This window comes from Thermobia domestica, chromosome 12 (assembly GCF_964235325.1).
Source record: "Thermobia domestica chromosome 12, izTheDome1.hap1.1, whole genome shotgun sequence".
NCBI lineage: Eukaryota > Metazoa > Arthropoda > Insecta > Zygentoma > Lepismatidae > Thermobia > Thermobia domestica.
In genome coordinates this window covers 74,299,952-74,320,804 of record NC_137465.1, presented here as the reverse complement: position 1 = coordinate 74,320,804, position 20,853 = coordinate 74,299,952, and the positions used below count along the sequence as shown (strand labels likewise).

Genomic DNA, 20,853 nt, shown 5'->3' with positions numbered 1-20,853 from the left:
CATGAACACTTCTGGAAAGACGCCTGTTCATTGCGATGATCAACATGGAAAGTTTCTTGCCCATGAGTCACGTGTAGGAAATATGACACATGGTATTGCCAGGCAGTATCAATGGTGAGTGTGTCATTGGCGGATCAGGAGCACACGGACATATCTGGGAACAACCTACACTGAAAGTAATCCTCGTCCCTTCACCACTTCCTTCCCTCTTTGATGTATGAACATAAGATATTATCTCAGGGACAGCGAAAACAAATTGCAGGTTAATTGAAGACCATTTTTTTTTTTTTTTAATAAGTCTTGGGTTATAAGCCAAGTGCAGATATTGAAATCCGACATTACCCGTAACATTAGAATCCCTGAAGATGAAAGCGATGTCTGTAGTAGAAACGTCAGCAGTTTCATCTTTCATAACACATTCAAAGCTGTTCTCTCTTTCATAATACGTTCAAAGCCATTCCATCGAGAAGCGAGCTCGGCATCTAGTGTGCCACAGACACGAGCTTCAAGATAATCTTACTAAATATGTTAAATTTGACTTTTCTTCATTACGAGATCAGTTGATGAATGTTCCATAATTTTATACTAAATTTCATGAACATTGAAGCGAAATAAGTAAAATGAGGGACTGCAATTTGAACTGCCCATATTGCAAGACTGGCACGGCAAACACAACATCATTATATACTTCATTTTCATAACTTGTTTTTATAACAAATATATCAAATTCTAAACATATTGTGGGTGCGCGGTGGCTCAGTGGTAGAGCGTTCACCTCCGGTGCTTGGGGCCCCTGGTTCGATCCCAGCTCGCGCCGTGTGGACTTTGTGGTGGATAAACACCGTGTGCGTGGGTTTCCTCGGGGTTCTCCTGTTTCCTCCCACTTTCTTCATTCCACCATTTCATTCATATCTCATCATTACAGTCTCCTTTAGCCTAACCGGCATAATCGTGGGACGTAAAACTTAAAGATTTCATTTTCTAAACATATCGATTTCCTAATTATATTCAATTTATAGATAATTGTGTCTTACATAGCAGCTAATACTCGTGCTGTAAAGTATATAATAAGTACACATTCTATGTAAATAAATAAGAAATGTAAGATATTACAGATTATTGGAATTGCGATTTAATTAAATTTTAAGCAGTATACATTTTTTATATGATTGTTTAAATCGCTTTATAACATTCCAGATTATGAATTACACTAACTTTTTTTTATGACAAGTACAAGCACATAATATTTATCTATCTCATTATCAGGTAATTTTGTACATGTGGTTTTAGGTTGGTATTCAACTCAGAAATCTGTTCTCATTATAACAGTATTAACGTTCCTCATTTTAGCGTCTTCGTATATAAATAAATGTGACTGAGCTTTGAAACATGACTTTTCATCTGATTTTGTTTTTACTTTCCCTTGAAAAAATGTTTATCCATATTGAGAAAAGAATAACCTTCACAATCGGGATTGAACTGTTACCCTTTGTTTCTAGAATTTCAACAGCACTACTAAACCTGCTTGGCCACGGAGGCAACTTATGAGATAATGCGTTGTAATATTGCTAATAGAATAGCTGCAAACGCAGGTTCATATTTGGAGTTTTAAATAGCTATCTTCTCTCTTTTTCAGTAATTTCAGCTGAAGATGTTGATTGATTTTCCATTTTGAAACTGTGCATTAAGTGTGAATTGTATGCTGATCACAGAAATATGTAGTTTCCCTTCTTTAACTTTTGCGTTTATATGAGTGTTCCTAATACCTGTGCACTGTGTAGAGTTTTCCCTCTAATTTACCCCGGAATATTCTTTATGTAATTATTTGACTGATTAAGGCTTCATAACAATAAAGATATTTTGCTTAGAATTTTCTTATTTTGATTTTCTCTCAAAAATCATAAATAATTATTTATTACTACACTGCTTTGTTAAGGAAAGCACAAAGAAGCAATATTTTTTTTTAAAGAGTTATTAATGAAATTACAATATATATGTGAATTTTTTTGCGGATGTCAGTACATATTGTGCAAGAGAGAATTTTCCAAACAATTTAAACAACAAAGGATGAATTGTTCTAGCTATTAAAAGACTTTATACCGTTATAATTAAAAATTTTATTTCTTAATATTATATAAATATGTAAACATGTGTATATATTCGATATCATGTACATAATTGGTATCTTGATTTGATTGTACCATTTATTCAAGTATAAACAAAATAGAACTCCAAACGCCACTGCTTATAAGACACCTCAAGTAATTCCAATTTTTCTCTTTTTCTCACAATATACAACTTAATTTTTCAAAACACCAATTTCTTTGGGAAAGATCCTGAAAAATAATAAAATGCACAATTATTACTGATACGATCACTAACTTCGAAAATCGAATAAATACAGAATATCGAAATTATATTCTATAATAGAATAATTCTACAAAAGAAAAAAAAAAACATTATTTTGTCTAGCAATTAAACATCATATGCAAAATAAACTATTGCCTTTTATTAATCGTAAGATTGATCTCACCCGTATGTTGTTACTGTGTGATTGGCTGATGAAATCACAGAGAATCGTAGAAAGTGGTGCATGCTATAAACATATATACCCAAATAATTTAGTTTAGATTACATTAACGTTATCTTATATATGGGAAAATTTTGTAAACATTTTCGGAGAGTGCCATCAGTTTTGATTGTGATATTCTTCAGAACAATCAATTTTCAACCCTCCGTTGAGGAAATCTACAAAGAAAAACCTAATTTCTATTCTTTACGATTCATTATCATACCATTTTGAACTATCATATGTATTCATACATATTCATATTATTATTCTCATGTATATTCATAATATCATATGTGTTTTCCTCTTTCCCCATTCTAAACTGTCGGACGTGTAATACTCTCTCCAATTATTTCCTCTGTTAAACGATGTGGACACTTCAAATGTGCTTGCTAACCGACATCAGAATATTTTAGCAGTGGTTGAAGTGAAATGCTCATATAAAGCTGTCATGTGTGGTAATCGTGTTCTGAAACTTACTTTTGAAAATCCTGTCCCCAATTTCCAGTTTTCAAACCTGCACGTGACATACCCACCAAAGACAGAACAGGATTGTAATTACAATCGGAAATACAATAACTACATAAATATTAAAAACAAGGAAAATAAGGTAGTCGTAGATTATTGATTATGGCTGTTTTGAGCTGACAATTCTCTAAATCCAATTTGGCTAACTTCGGAAACAGTATACCAAAGATGCAAACCACAGTCTAAGCCCTAAGCCAACCTTCCAACTGGGAAAAATTTGTGCCGATATGTTTTTCTTCTTTCAAATGCAATAAAACATGTTGAAATAAATGTAATTCACTGAAATAAGTAATGATACAATACTTCGAAACTATGTTTACATATAAGCACATGCGGGTTTTATCATCTACGTTTCCATACATAAAGGAATATTTCCAACAAAAGGAAGGACAATGAACGTAGTTCTCGTATCAACAGTAGGATGAAAAAAGACAAAGGACAAAAAAAGCATTTGCAACGCATATGAATGCCATTATCTTGGAAATTCATGTATATTTCTTTAGGAGCTCAGCAAGTGTGTTTATGTTAGCTTAGTTGTAAAGTGCAGGACTACTTTGCCAATCGTAAGGTTGAGAGTTCGATTCCCTTTTGAAACAACTTTTTAGTATGTAATGATATATTCCTCAATGCACGAATAACTATATAAAATAATTACATTAAAATAGATCAGTTATATGTGTATTCATACAGTCATTTCACAGCATAAGTAGTTACTGTATTATGTTTCTGGGGTGTAGTGGGTGTTGACAGAACGTCGGTATATTTATATGTGAATGTTAAATACAAATTAAGTAAAACATGTAATGGAAATACATAAGTCTGTGTGGTGTATCTGTCTGCAGTTATTTGTCATACGGAAGTAGCTTCTCAATATTCTCATTACAGCATGATATTTATGTTCTTAAAGATAGTACACAATTTATTATAACACCGTTCTGCAAATTTGAACCTTTTTCTCTCCTGGAAAATTTTTGGGTGATTTCTATAGATTTCAAGCTCCTAATGCAGAATCCGAAAAAAGGTTTTGCTTCACCACCCACCAATTTCAAGAGAGAATCGTATACTTTTTGCCAATCATCCATGAGATTTAAATACGTTCAATAGATGTCTCTGTACCAAAACTAGAAAAAAGTAAAGGGAAGAGTGCGGATAAGTTTAGCCCCAATTTCATCTAACCATGAACTTTCCCGAACGTGATTGCAATCGATAGTTTCCGATGCGTAGAACACGTCTGTGAAAGAACCAGAGTGGTCAGATGCGCCGTTCCTGAAATATCGCGTTCCAAATGTATGTAATGCCACGAGATAGCGCCAGCATTGAGGTTAGTAAAACTTAAGAGTTCTTCCGTTTTCGCGTTTTGCATGCAATACAATCAACCGGCATAGTTCCCCTCAAATAAGTGCAATAAAGCAGTGAAAACGAGTGCAGTGTAATCGTTATCTTTTGCAGCAACTATAAGCATCATACACGAATACAATAAGTTGAGATAAGAAAAGATAGAAACAACGAGCTTGATCAACGAGTTTAATACGATAAGGAGATGTCTGTGACCACTATAACGTGTTAGCTTCCCACTTTATACAAATACCCTCGGGGCTTGAAGAGGCGATTTCGCAGCGACTCGATACTGGCGTCATCTCGTGGCATCCCACATCTTTGGAACGCGATATCGCAGGAACGGTGCATCTGACCACTTTAGTTCTTTCACGGGCGTGTTCTACGCATCGGAAGCTATCGCTTGCACTTAAGTTCGGGCAAATTCATGGGGAGATGAAATTGTGGCTCAAGGCTAATGCTTTGTTGGTCGCACTCTTTAGAACTCCGGTTCTTTGTGAAGTTAAGAAATAGAATACATTTAAAGATGAAATTTAGAAATAGTTCTACATCATTTGGTAATTCCCAATATCATCATATGGATCAATTCGAACGCAGTATATTCAATAAGGATGTCCAAAAGCTTAGAAAGTAATACTTAGTTCTTATCTTGTTGTCTCCTATCTCTTCTATTGCTGGGGAGGTAACCACGCAGGATAAAGCAACAGTAGTCAGCTAACATATCCTGAATACATTTACCGCTTTATCGCTTCTGCATTTGGCCTATATCTTCGTAGAATCTATCACCATATTCGCCAGATACAGCTCTCATGTTTTCTGGAAACAAATCCAAATGGAAGTTCAGTAAATGAAGCTTTAACATGCTGGATCCTCAAAATCCTGTAAGAGGAAATAAATTTTTTTCCACTGTTTCTACGCAGTTTTCCGATTTCTTGTTTCTCAGAAAATTCTTGCATACATTTTCAAACGTATTCCATGCTCTTCACTACACATCATTTAATATCTGCTTAAAATTAGGATTTTTAAACAGTGCCTTATTTGAGGACCAACGAAGATCCTTTCTTTATTTTTGCGTCAGTTTTGCTTGGAAATTTTTCTTTCAGGTAAGTGAATTCCTGTTCTTCCTTCGATTGCCTTAACAGTTTCATCAGGCCAAGCTTGATATATAAAGGAGGTAGTATTACTTTAGATTTCTCAACTAAGGCTGGCTGTGCTACATTCTTCTGTCCAGGAGTGTTTTCTTCACAAACTGGACACACTTTTACAACGTAATATTTGTCTTTTGCTCGACTATCCCATTCACAAATGGAACTACAAAATTTTGTGTAACCTGTTTGCAATCCTGTCAATAACGCCACAACTTTTAGGTCTACATATGCTCCACTGATATTCATCATCACATATTTTGTGCATCATCCTCTTATGGATGTCATACGTCTCTTTCATGTGAAATCCATAGACAATTTGTACTGGCCACAGCATGTTCTCGTTGTGAAGGAAAACTGCGTTTTAAATTAACTTCAGATGCTTCAACAAAGTCTCTACTGAGAAGGTTTATTTGGTAGCTTCAGTTCGTTAACTCCTCGAACACTGTTAGTGTAAATTAAATCACTACCACTTTGCAATAACGGATTCCCTCTTCCTGTACAGTGACACTTTTACCCCTCTTACCAGAAGGTTCTGTTGTTGAAATCTTGAGCCGAGAAATTGCGACTTCGTTTTAGGTAGATCCAAGTCGCGTACTAAGTTATTAAACTCAGCTTGTGTTATCATGTGTGATGTGGCAGTCATCATAGTCATGTTCGTTACCATCATTTTCTTCCACCTCTGAGTCCATGGTGTACTGCTTTGAAGGCACTGGCACGGGCTTTGAGTCGTCGTGAGGGACAAGTCTCAACGCCGAAGGCATGTTTAGGTACTTCAGTTTCTTCTTTGATTTACCAGAAAAAAAAATTTACATTCACTAAGTAAAAATAACAGTCATCCAGATGATTACTGGGTTCCTTCCATACCATTGGGACAGCAAAAGTCATTGTTTTATGCGTACCCTTTAACCAGCCTAATAAAGTCCTTGAACAGGAACTAGAGCTAATTTTAGGTGACCAACTTTGTCCTGATCACCCACTTGACAGGCGAAGTACAGCTCATATGATTCCTTCACGAGTGGCGACAACGGCTTCCTTTGAGCTTTAAGTGTCAATTCGCCACAGATATAACAAAAACTGTTTGGTTTGTTATGGCACGTACTGAAATTAACAAACTTAACAGTCATTCAATTCATTGCTCTTGTTCGTTCCCAATAAAAATATATATTTTTAGTATGTATGTATGTATAATTCTATATTATATATCCCAATATATAATATAGACACCTTACACATAAATGTGTATGTGACTGAAATCACCAAGAAGTACAGAAATTACTCTTATTTATCTTTTATTTTCAGTAGTTTTACAAAACTGTAATGCTCAAGTTACTATTACGTAAGGTATTATTTTAAACACAATGCAAATCTTCATTCACTAAGATGTAAGACAATAAAACAAAATTATTTCCCCATTTACATGAAAGGCCATCTATTGAATATATTCGAATCCCCATACAGACTAGTCGAAAGAAAAATTTCCTAAAAGCGTTCTTCAAAATTGGTGGGTGGTGGAACAATTTGGCTGTCATATTTGAATTCAGCATCCTCGAAAATATAGGAAACTAGCATTTTTATCACAGGGAGGATTCCTGTACAGAACAATGTAATCGCTAAATATGAGAAATTTGCATCTGCGTTTATTTAATTCACTGCTAAAGTTGTGTATTATTATATATGCACTTTATTTGTCTAATGTATGATCACAGATACGCAGCATACTAAAATACAGTATTTATTGCATAATTTAAGTAAAGTGGTTTGTTCTACTCTATTGAAATTATTAGCACTTTCCCTCACATTTTCCGCGAGAAACTGAAACATACGTATAATATAACCAGCGGTGATCGAACAGATAGCATCAAAAATCATTAATTCAATTTTCGAATTTCAGAATGTCTAAATTTCGGAATTGTAGAAAGTGAAAATTCCATAATCAAAAACAAAATATGACATAAAAACTTGACAGGGTTGTAGAAAAGAAACCACCTAAATCCAACTTTCACTAATTGCGTAATAGAAGTGAATTCAAATATTTCCTTTTCCATTTGTTGTTAAGTGTGTTTAAACATCTGCAATATCGAGACTCTAGGGCAGCGTTTCCCAACCTTTTTCAACTTGCGGCACACTACGGGTGTAACTTAAATTCTCGCGGCGCACTCATAGATATTATTTGCAAAAATAAAATACCATGGTAATTGTTTTCTGTGATTACTGATCTCACAGAGATGAAAGCTCGATCACTGGTTTTCCCCCATGCTAATTTATTTTGCTTATTTTGTATTCTAATTTTAAAATAGAAAACAATTGCAATGAAATATAGGACTCAGATTTTTAAAAATACGCTTTCTTTTTCGAAAACTGTATCCAACCTTTCACTGAGAACGAAGATCACTAAATAACGAACGAACAAACAAATGTCTTGTACTTTTAACTTTGCTGTTTTAACCAAAACCGATGCATATTATTGCAATCACACAGCTTGCGATGCATCAAAGAAAAATACAGCTGTTGAACAAAGTGTTGTTCTGTCATTTACATGCGAATGAGTGTTCTACGAACGTTCACTTAACGCGTACCGTACAAGTGCTTCCATTTCTTGGTGTTAGTATGACTCTCAATTGAAGCGAACATAGCAGCTAACCGTGGAAATGTATACGAGCCGAAATACTGTCTGCTACACAGTAATAGATGTAGAATAATGTATTACAGTGATTTTTTTCCATCGTAGAAATTCATAGTAATGTGAAATACAAAAATATACATTTTTTCCAATGTCTTGCAATTTGGTTGCTATAGAATTCATAATTTTATTTCGGTTTCCTCGCGGCATACCAGTGTGCCGCGGCACACCGGTTGGGAAACGCTGCTCTAGGATTTGGTATATCCCAAGTTTAATACATTTTCGAGAGATAAGAGTATCATTATCATCGAACATAGGAAATTCTAAGTTATATTTCTTCATAATGGATTTGTGTGTTCATGTTAGCTAACTAGTAGAGAGCGGGATTCCCAATCGTTAGGTCAATTCCCAATCAACTTGTATTTCTCCATTATAAACTGCCACGAAAACCGAGTTCTTTATAAATTCGATGTTGACTCTTCGCTCAAAATTAGAACAATCTAATAAGTGTTTCTTTCATTCAACCTGGGTTTTGGAATCGCGCTGTTTTAAATTTTTCTGTACTGATCTTTGTGTTTATGTGAAAAAACGGGTTTGGTTCACCTGGATGGGCTACATTTTATCATATATTTCAATCTTCAATAAGAGAGCAAAAAGTCTTCCCTGTGCACATCCAACCGAGAAATGTTTTTGGAAGAAATCAGATAAGAAATTTTGCAGGTGTCCACGGCGTTTTTCTTCCAAGATCACTATAAATATTCTCCAAGGAAGTGATTCTTTGTCACGCATTAAAAATAACAGGAAATCACTAACTAGTTCATTTTGAAAATACTGATTCCATTTCACTGCTGAGATTATTGTGTTGAAGAAATTTCTGTAATCGAAAATGACGAACAAATAGGTGAACAGAAAAAATTACGGATCGTAGAAGTCTAAAATATACATCTGTCACCGGATGTCGTACGAGTTGTTACACAAGATGATTAAGATGGAGGGGAGCACATTGCTCGAACTGAAAGTTCGCGGAGGTGTATAGAACTCCAGGTGGAAAATCTTCGGGTAAGAGGCCTACAACATTATGGGAAATTATGTAACACAGAATGTTGGGAAAATAAGAGATTCGTAAGATATAAATATAGACAAAGCAACGTTAGTTATAATGTCTGCAATAAAATATCTCAACAAATATCAAGAAATAGCTTCCTATCCCTTCCCTAACTGAATTATTTAAATGAAAATTTAAAATTTTTATGTACACACACCAGCAAAAGTGAGTATATTTCCCTACCAGTTATTTTTATCTTTATTTTCAGGACGACAGTTTAATTTTTTCTTTCCGTTTAAACGTAAAAATAACATAAATCTCAGACAACTTTACTACAATTAGTAAATTCACTGAACCTTACACTTGAACGTCAACGGGTACAAAGAACATGTCAAGTGTGTGTATCAATTTTGGCTAGTATTGTTCTGTTCTTATAGTGACAAATATCTTATAGTTAAAATGGTTTATATTGTACAAACTAGCAGTTGTTTGCCCTCTGTCATAAAACGCCGGCAAGATGATATCCAATATTTTTGTAATTAAAACGAATTAATAAACTAAAATTGCTTAATTTTCTGGGGAATTCTTTACAACCTCTATGCGATGCAATAGAAATCATAGAAAAAGATCCATCAACATTGGGAGTTTGAGTGTCCAGTTTGAATAGAGGAAAAATCAGAAGGTTGGTTGTTGATGTCTGTTTGGCCTATTCCCGGGTATTTTTCTTCTCCTTTCATGCATACATTTGACCCCCTCCAATCTCTTCCTTAGCAGAAAATCGAAAGCACGGCTTCGTACGCACTTAGATCTGGTGAAGGTCTATCTGTGGTTCTTGATGATCTCTTTCTACGCGGAAATCTGTCCAAATACACACACACACATACACACACATTAATTTATACACACAAGTATAGGTTTATACAATACAACAGCAATTTACTCATAAAATTAAACAATTACTGACTTGATGCGCTTACGTTTCGTTACTTTGTTATTGGCATTTGAATTTGTTATTCATAGTTGCCGACATGTCTGAAATATTGCATAGAATATTTAAAATATAAATGTGGAAAACGTTCCTCAGAGTCAACACCAACAAAACACATGCCATGTTTAATAAAAATTCGGTAAGTTCTAGAAACTGGACATGGTTGTCTAAGATATGGCTAAGTGATTTATATCTATATAATTTGTCCATCCTCTTACCCGTCTGATCTCAACTCTAATCAATGTGAATGATCGGGAAGCCTGAAAAGAAATATACGGTTTGTAGCTGCAAAATAGATTTTTCTCTAGTCATTGGAAATTGTTTAGTTGTAACATTATGTGTATACGGAAACACACAAGTTGGGGTTAAATTTATCCTGTTATTCTTGACCGACTCCCATTTCAATCAATAGTTTTTTTTCCTAAACCTCAAACAAAAATTCAAGTTAGTTTTTTTTATTAAAATCGTTAAGTGTACGGAATACGTTGTTGTAGAAAAAGCTAATAGACAGCCACGTAAGTTCATGTTTAATTGGCTGGTAGAAATTCAATCATGCTTGTCCAAATATGTTCTAAAGAAAAATGTTAAAGGAGTAATACTGCGGAATAAATCATGTTTTATACTGCCCGACAGTACGTGACTTTAGTGCATATAGTCAGTACAAGGTTACATTCACAATGAAACAGATTTTCGGCGTTAAAAAAGCGAAATTATTTTGATGTGATCTAAAGACACACGAAAATTATACTATGCTTAAAAAATCACCACCAAAAATCGGTCTCCTTTATATATAACATACAGGAAGTGATATACAGGGATGAATAACGACCTGAGTATTATTTTTTGTAATTCATCAAGGACAACTATCCTGAACCCGACCCACAAAACTTACAGTTGAAGCACACTTATTTCCGCAGAATGAGGATAAAAAATTTTAAGCATTAATTTAAAAAAAAAAAAAAAAAAACTTTTTAAAAATGTAATATTAAAAGTAAAAGTAAACAGAAAATTAAACCTTAGACATATTCACCTGTATAAGCATATTATTTAAAAGTACCCTACACGTATGTACAGTTCCAAAGTTTGGGTAAATGGTTCGATAGCAAAAAAGTATTATCGTCTCTGTATAGAATATGGAGTCATTCTTCAAAATAAATTTAATAATGATCTCCAGCAGACCACCCATCTTTTAAGTGCCAGAGAGGGCCAAAGAGCTACTAGAATTACAGCCAATTACATGTGTGTTACAGACGACTCTTGGTGCTGTTGTTCACGTTGAAAAATGAAACTTAATAAATCTTCGTGAGAAATTCCCTGAGACACTAAATAAAATATTCCTTGCTAAGTGTGCGTGGGTACACTGAAAAAAAATGTGGCGTACGTAAAATCGTGTTACAATTTTAAATTCTGTAGTTTTTGGACTTGATGTACAGCAAACGTATAACTGAAAACGCATGTTTTATAATACTTTCTGTATAAAACGTCCACGTAGCTTCAATATAGGTGGTCAGGATCTCACATACAAATGGACGTATTTAACATATAGCTGACGAAGGTAACATACATATATGTATGTAACATAAGGAAGACTGTTAGATATCAGACATCCTGCAACGACATGATCTAACATCTAAGGGCAATACGTATGTAGCATACGGATAACATATGCTCCGTACTGATTTCTGTAGTAAGCAAGATGATTTCGTATATTTGTACAATATACCGCTACCCGGAGAACGGTTTTTTCTCAGTATAAAACGGGCATACCTGTTACGTCTACATCTAAGATGAAATGGAGATCATAATGTAAATTAGTAGTTAAGTCAGTAGACGAAACTGGAATAGGCCACTCGGGAAGTCACCATTAGAAGTAGGGATGGCATCGAAATGAGACGAGACTTTGTACAATCTCTGTCTCATCTCGTTGATAAATAGTGGTCTCGGTCTCAATCTCGTCTCGAGTAAAAAACCGTCTCGGTCTCGTCTGGGTCAACATATGCTTGTCTCAATCTCGGTCTCGTCTCGAAAGTCTCGAAATAAATAGTGAGAACTTAAAATTGTCAAAATATTATTATCGTACAGTTTGTCGTTTCCGCTTCTTATTTTGTGCCTTTATTCTTGACTTAGAATTATGGTATGGTGTACCCCTTCGTACCGTCAAATGGGGTGAATAGAAACATGGGGGTGAATAGAAACAAAACTCCCAGATTAGTTTTGGATTTATCTGGACGATAAATTAATCAAGAAAACTGAAATTTCTTAACATAGTCTTATACGGCTAAAGTGTCCAGGGCAGAGACAAAATGTTTTACTGAGTTGGGAACACTGAGGTAGACGGCAGTAGCATTAATGTGCTACTGAAATCTTACACGGTATTTTAGCGCTCCTTAAACTTTCTTGGTAAGTATGACATTTTCATATTTGTTGCATTTGAACATATGCCTATTTTGTAGTTTGTTGTTTCATTTGCTGACGTTCATAGTAAAAGTTTTCCTTTTGTAAATTATTTTTAATCAAAATTTAACTTTACTGGGTTATTGTTATGATTTTTAATTAGTGGGGTGAATAGAAACACTTCTTGGGAAATTCTTGAAATTCCTCAAGGAGTGGAAAATTCTTGTGGAGCAGAAGAAAGGACCTGATAGGAATGTATCAACCATCTCTAAGAACAAATTTCCAAGTCTTCTGAAAAAAAAAAAAAAGTGTGAAACTGAAGGAGGAAAATATCAGGGCTGGATTTGAAAAGTGTGGAATTTTTCCCCTTTGTCGAGACCAAATACTGAGGATGTTGCCAAGAAAAGACAATGAACGAGAAGAAACAGAACAGCAAAAGTCATCTCAGACTGTAAACCGTTCCCTTATGGATCTTCTCAGGAGCATGAGAGAAGATGAAAAAATTAAATAAGGGAAGAAGAGAGTACGAATAGATGTTTCTGGTAAGAGTTTTGGTTTGTTTTCTGAAAATGATACATTTTCATCAAATCACAACGAAACTCAACTTACCTTTGTATTGTCGGAAGAGGAGAAAGACAACACTCCAGAAGACAACATTCCAGACGATCACGAACTAGATGATGGTTTTCTAAAGCTGGTGATTTTGCTGTGGTAAAATGAGAAGCTAAAACTCGATGAGACTATTCAGCACCCAAGTGCGAAAATGGGAACACGATGCATATGTGGGAGTGTTTTATAAGAGAGCACATAAACAATGAAATTTTCAGAACGAAACTGTTGGGTTTTATTAGGAGATCGTCAGCACGCTTTAAGTATATGATAACTTTCGGGCCCCTTCGTGGCTAAGCGGTTAGCGTACGCGCCTTTGGCGTGGGAGACCCGGGTTCGATTCCCGGCGGGAGCTCATGTAGTTCTGATTCTACGTTAAAACGTTAGGTCCACGTCTCATATAGCCTTGCTGCTGAACGGGACGTAAACCTCAAAATCAACTCAACTCATGATAAGTTTCCCTGATGATTTCAGTGGTTTAAATCTTATTCAAATATCATCAAAACTATATGGTCGTTTATATCTATATTGTGCATTGTATTGTTTTATAAGTTTGTAACTTATGTAATACTGGTCTTATTGAACTAATATCTTGCAGGTATCAAATAAATAGTTCGTTTCAACAAATACGCTGTTTCTTTTTTACCTTTCCAATAGTATAAAAGAAACAACAATGAAAATAAAGTAATTGTTTCTATTCACCCCATAGGTAGGGGTGAATAGAAACATTAAGAAAAATCAAGGTGAAGAAAAGTGGAGTTGATAAATTAATATGACGTTTACTGAAATTCATTAGCATATTAAGACCTTTCTTTTGGAATAATCTGATACGCGAAATCTTTAACATTACCAGACTTATATTCTCATATAGCCAAAAATGTGTTTCTATTCACCCCATTTGACGGTAGCTAATTTGATAACGCTAATGCTTTCCATGCGTGTGTTCAAGGTTCAATCATCACTGGGTATATCATACTTCGGATAAAACTGTAATAGTAACCCATATTTCACTTTCACCAATAGATTTTGTCTCATATAGTCTGTAGTGCCTATACAATTAAACTCTATTAAATAAACTCAGTTTATTTCTTTCCTTTCAATCAGAATTTTTCAATACTTCCTAACGGATAACGTAACACATAGCACCACGAATGTATTTAATCGTATCGAAATTGAAATTTTCCTATTTCTTATTTATTACCAAATATATTCTGCTTTGACTGTCACTGTAAAAACAGAATATAAGTTTCATTATCTTAACAAATAGGATAAATTATTACTACAATATATATTTTGCTTCAAATTGATCAAATGCTTCATTAACGTTTCACATCTCCGTGTTTCATTGACACTTTGTAACACAAACTTCCTGAATCTTGTGGTGGAAGCAACGATACTCATCTTTGCTTTGCTTGATTTCGGGTTGGATCATCAAACAAGTTAGATTCAAAGTCCGATGTTTCGCATTTCAGTTTCACAGATCGCGTCACACTTTAAGTATATTCTCTTTCTTATACAAGTTCACAAGGTCGTAATGCATTACATAAGCATATATGCAATGTCGTAACTAGGAAGGAGCAACTGGGCCAGTGCCTCGGGGCCCTCACCCATAAGGGAATCGAGAAAATCAGTCAGGCTTACAAAATTTCTACTCTAAGAACTGACTAAAGGATAATACCTAAGAAATTGAAGAATTTAACTATAATTTGAATAAATTGTCATGGATACTGCAGACCTATCTGTACGCCAGGAAAAATGTCGCCACTCGGTGGCAACAAAATCAGCTTTGGGGGTCCACACGGGGCCGTCGCGTGGGCGGGGCGACCGGGCCGAGACCAAGGGGGGCACCGGGACGACAAATAAAACAATCAAGTAATTCAGATTCTTCTTTCATCTTAGTAAATGATTTTTTAAAAATTAATATTAATTCAGATATTTTATTAATGATCACGCTACGGCTTAGTAAAATTACCGGTAATATAAAGCATCGTCTAGGATTATTCAACTGGAACTCTCTTCAGCCCTCTGTGAGAAGAGTTTTTATCTTGGAAAACTGACCGAGATCTGCTGCTACTTGCTTTTTATCCGTAAGACAGTTTGCTACAAACTGAAGATACCAGTAGAACTCAATAACATTTCTTTATTCGTATTCCAACCCCTCCCCCCTCCCCCCAAAAAAAATCATATTTACGCTCAACAATGGCCTAGGAAAGACTTAATTCCTTGGCCATACTAGCTAGTGAAAATGATGAAACCAGAAAGTTAGATTTCAAGGAGATATTGTCTACATTTTCTCAGGGAAAAGTCAGGAGAATGCAATTTAGTGTTTGAATACAGTATGTCATTATGCAGTTAATTTTGCTCAATTTTATTTTAATTTATTAGTATTTTTATGTTATCATTATATGATCTTTACACCACATGTTTTTGAACAACGTATCGTTAACATTGTCTTGCAGAACAAACATTAACAAACCACACATTTTGATTAGGAACATAAATTATAAATGCAGGATTGAATTGAAGCAAATACTCATAAATAATTAAAAACGTCACCTGAAAAAGTTACTTTAGTTATCCAACGCTATGATAAGTTTACTGAAAAAATTGTATTAATGGCAAGGAAAGAAAAGATTATTTTGTTGGATTTTAGCGAAAGTCAGAAAACTACAAAGTTGTTGTGATCACTTACACATTGAACTTTAATATTTGTATCGTTATTTGTATATTGTATGCTATTATTAAATCTAGGAGTACATAATAAACTCTGGTTGTTTTTCATAACACACTGCGGGGAGGACGAATGGGAATTCTCGCCCCGGGCGCTTACAACCCACGCGACGGCCCTGGGTCCACAGAGTTATTGTAACTCAACTAAGTTGGACAAAGCACAAATTTGTTTTCTTTCTGAAATATCTTGTTTTACTCTTCATACTACTCTTTGCAGTAGTTTATATGTAGTATAAAAAAGTTTTAAAAATATATATATATATATTTTTCTCCGATTAACCATACAGTTTCAATGATATCATGCAAAGACGTAAGCAGAAATTTATTTTAGGGGAGGGAGTCCGAAATCGTTCAGGGTAGTCCAAATTCAATATGAGGGCAAATTGTAATAAAATTTGTAAAATCTCCCCTAAAATTAGGTAAAATTTACAAAAAAGTAAGGATTTCAAGGGAGGGGGAGTTTGGATCCCCAGGACACACCTTTTGCGCGTCCCTGATGTCACGTATCTTTTCATGTAGCTCGTTGAAATTTTAATAAATTACAAAAGCAAAGGAAAGCAACAATCATTATAAAAATTTAACACAAATACGTCATTTTAAGCAATATAACAATCACTACCCATGTGTTTGGTATCTCTGAAACGGTTTGAAATAACAATTGTTGTAAATAACATTATGATCACTTAAGTCTTCTGCAAGCATCTACGTGATGAGACATGATATGTCAGCACGTTTTCGAAGTAAAGTCTTTAGAAAAAGTTCAATTTTCCATTTCTTGTAACTTTGCTCCTTCATTCATTCGAAATACCATGAGTCCATGGCATTTGAGTTATTAGAGATCTCCAAAATATTGATGTTAGTGATACTGTATTGTCCTTTGTTACACTGAATAATGTATGTGGTATTGTGGTTTTAATTAATATCTAAATTAGAAATATGTAATACCTTACGTAGTGTAATTTGAGAAAATACCTCTTTATGTTGCGTTGGCAGCACTGCTTGTTTATCTAGTGGTATTTCAGAGTATCTAGAAGAATATCCTCTTCAATATTTCACACAATATGGTACAAAATTTCAGCGTTTTTAATACATATATACAGACGCTGATCCAAGGGGAGAGCTATACATTGGATACAGATATACATTGCCGCTCAGGTATACGTTGGATAAAATGGGCTTCAATCATACTTTCTTTACACTGGATAAAGCGGCAAACTATGGTTTAGCACCTTCCTTGATCATATCCTGGATCCGCGGCTGTATATATATATATATATATATATATATATACAGGATGGGCCATAAGTCCCATACCACCCCTTGTAAAATCCGTGTTCGTGGAAAACAGTGAACAACCACCATGTAATAACATAGTAGGCCGAGGGAGAAGTCGGATTGTGATGGTGACCAAGATGGCGGCCATCTTGAATTCACGTCAAGATTTTTAAATGAGAACATAGTCATGCGGCACATCATTTTAGGCTAAAAGTTAAAGACAAACACAATGATGAAATCGGTTAGTTGATATCTTAATTTGTTCAAAAGTTACAGGCATTTCAAACTGCTAATGTTACCATACTGTTTCTGTTGTTGCAGGTGTATAATTATGCCGCTAACGACAGCAGAGGGGAAGGAGTTGATCAGGGCATGGGGAGGAAGGAGTGCAAGGGCTGTAGCAGCTGAATTCAATGCCAGGTACCCAGATCGACATCCTATGTCCCATGTTAGTGTCGCCCACTCACCACACCGCAGTACCCGTCGTCCGTCCATGGAAAGTGGTGTCAGCCGTACATCCATCAGACGTATCTTACAGAAAAGCAAGTGGCATCCGTACAAATTGCAACTTCAACATCATCTATCTGGAGATGACTCTGATCGTCGTGTGGAATTTTGCGACTGGGCCCTTGCACAGTTGCAAACGGATCCCACATTCCGCACACAAATTTTATTTTCCGATGAGGCCAATTTTTATGTCACTGCGGAAGTGAATAAGCAAAACTGTCGCTATTGGTCCCCGACAAATCCTCAGTGGGTTGACCCTTGCAAAGTGGTAGGTACAGGCAAATTAATGATGTAGTGTGGTCTATGGGGCACCAAATTAATTGATCCATTCATCATTCCTGGTACCCTCACTGCTGAACGGTATTTGAATATCTTACGGGATTTCATCCTCCCTTCCATATTGTCCGAGGACGGCACATTTCCATTCTTTTTCCAGCAGAATGGTACCCCACCGCATTACGGATTGCCGGTACGTACCTATCTGGATGAACAATTTCCTGGACGTTGGATTGGGCGCCGTGGTCCCATTGAATGGCCAGCACGATCACCAGATCTGACGCCCTTGGATTTTTATCTGTGGGATCATCTGAAGGCAAAGGTATACACCGAAAATATCTGGGATCTTGAACACCTGGAAGAACGCATATTTGAAGCCTGTGCCGATATTTCACCAGAAACTCTTTTGAGGGTCATGGACAATTGGGTTGAACGACTTACCTTGTGCGTAACTCGGAATGGGGGCCACATAGATCTCGTGCTCCGCCATGCGTGACAGGTAAAATTAGCAATTTGAAAATGTCTGTAACTTTTGAACAAATTAAGATATCAACAAACCGATTTCACCATTGTGTTTGTCTTTAAATTCTAGCCTAAAATGATGTGCCGCATGACCATGTTCCTATTTAAAAATCTAGACGTGAATTCAAGATGGCGGCTTTCAAGATGGCCGCCATCTTGGTCACCATCACAATCCGACTTCCCCTCAGCCTACTATATTACTACATGGTTGTTGTTCACTATTTTCCACGAACACGGATTTTACAAGGAATGGTAAGGGACTTATGGTCCACCCTATATATATATATATATATAGATAGGGTCATTCCACCTCAGATCGACCAATTTTCAAAGGTCTTCCCGGTGACCATCATGGATTTTCATGAAAACTTGTACACATAAGCTGGGTAGTATTAAGAGATAAAATACCAAATTTAATAACATTCCGGTAAATAAAACCAAAGTTATAACAAGATACGCACCACAGTGCGTAGGCCCAATATTTGTCGAAATAAGCAATGTTGCCCGCGGCACGTTTTCAGGGTCTCACAACTTTTTCATTATAAATGACATCAAAGTGAAATTTACAGGATGTACAGAACTAAACACATAGTTTGTACTAACAGCAGCAGAATGAATTTCCAGCACCAATTCTGGCTGATATATTCATTTCAAATCAAAAGAAAAAAACGAAATAGTAAAATGTTACAAAGTTCAGCAGTTTTTTATGGGAAGAAGAAAGTAGGTGGGGCGAACCTCTACCAGTCCTTGGATACACCATCTTGCCGACTTTCAAGCAGGGCAATAACAAAACAGTTGGTCATTTACTTTTGTTGTAATTTAACAATGAAAATGCGAAAAAAAGCAAAAACGACGAAAAATTACACAAGTTGGCAACGCTGTAGCACAATTCTGATAGCTCGTACGAACTTCTATACTTGCATACATGATGACCATAACATAGTGTAAATGTCACATAAATTACATCTTGTTACTGCAAGGTATGTGGGAGTTATGAATCTGTAAATCTAACTAATTGATTTAAATCTCGAACAGTAACGTTTGCACCAAGCCGCCGTGGCGCATTTGGGAGCGCGTTGGATTGACGTTCGGGAGGACGCCGCGGGTTCATGTCTCGCGGCCAACTATCCTGACTGATGTTTTCCAGGATTTCCCTCAGTCCTATCAGGCAAATGCCGGGATAGTACCTTAGCATACAGGTCCTGGCCGATGCCTTAAGAAATTCCTTCCCTTTTTTATTGTTCTATACCGGTTTCTAGTGTAAAATGGTGTCTGAATTGTACCTGGTGTCTGTTAGCAAATAAATAATAAATAAAATAATGAAGTCAACAATTGACAAAATGTATAATCAAAACTGAACTGAACCGAAATGAAATCTTTAAATTTTATGTCCTAAAGTTATGCCGGCAAGACTAAAGGGCACGGTGATGATAAATAAATGAAGGAAATGGTGAAATGAAGAAAGTGGGAGGAGACGAGAAAACCCACGCACTCGCTGTTAATCCATCACAAAGTTCACTTAGTGCGAGTTGGAATCGAACCAAGGATCCCGTGCACCAGAGGTGAACGCTCTACCCACTGATCCACCGCGGCCCCATAAACAAAACTGTGAATACTTGTAATGTAAATCATGACGAAACGAACTGCTGTTGTTTATTGCAGAATCGTACACCTGGAAATGCTTGCAATGGAAAATTTAGAACGGCAGACATGTGACTGTGGAGTGATGACATCCATGCGTTCTAAGAAAGGACTTGGTTGATGTGGTGCAATCAGTATGATCATACTGTTGATGCTTCCTTTCTTTCTGCTTAGTAATTAAGAGTGTTTGTGACCGGTAAGATGGCTGTGGCATTGAGTGATTACAATGAATCTGCACTAGAGACATGTAGTGTTGGTGTGTTTGTTCAAGATGAATGCCACAGAACAGTATATACTTCTAAATGTGGCTTGATACATGTCCTGATGTCCTGACTTACCTTTGCCTGATAGAAACTTCCTGTTGTGCAGAAGTGGTATGCAGACAGTTGGGTCAAGTTCAGTAATGACTGAGTGTATGACTGTGTGCTACCACCACAAAAAGATGTATGTGGATTACTTTCCTTTTCTTCAAAGGAATTGTGTTGATCCCTTCAAAGTGCACAAGAAGGTCATCAAACGTAGCCTTCGTGAAGCTAACATGTCGACAGTTCTAAAGGTGAAGGAGGTGTCAGGGGTGGACATGAAGCCTGGCCAGAAACTGTGTTCCAAGTGCTTTGTTAGACTAAAGGAAGAAAATAGTGTGGACAACAGTGATGAGGACTATGA

At 35.9% G+C, this 20,853-nt stretch overlaps 1 protein-coding gene across 2 annotated transcripts in view; it reads right to left on the bottom strand.

Moving 5' to 3' along the window:
* Positions 1–2,093: 2,093 nt before the first annotated feature.
* The window catches only part of LOC145666515 (cyclin-dependent kinase 7-like), a 155,985-nt gene continuing 137,225 nt past the window's right edge, over positions 2,094–20,853 (bottom strand). For both annotated transcript variants that reach the window (XM_081733802.1, XM_081733803.1), the window contains exon 9: positions 2,094–2,336. In XM_081733802.1, the coding sequence (XP_081589928.1) occupies positions 2,308–2,336 (29 nt within the window). In that variant the 3' untranslated portion in view covers positions 2,094–2,307. The remainder of the gene's footprint in view (positions 2,337–20,853) is intronic.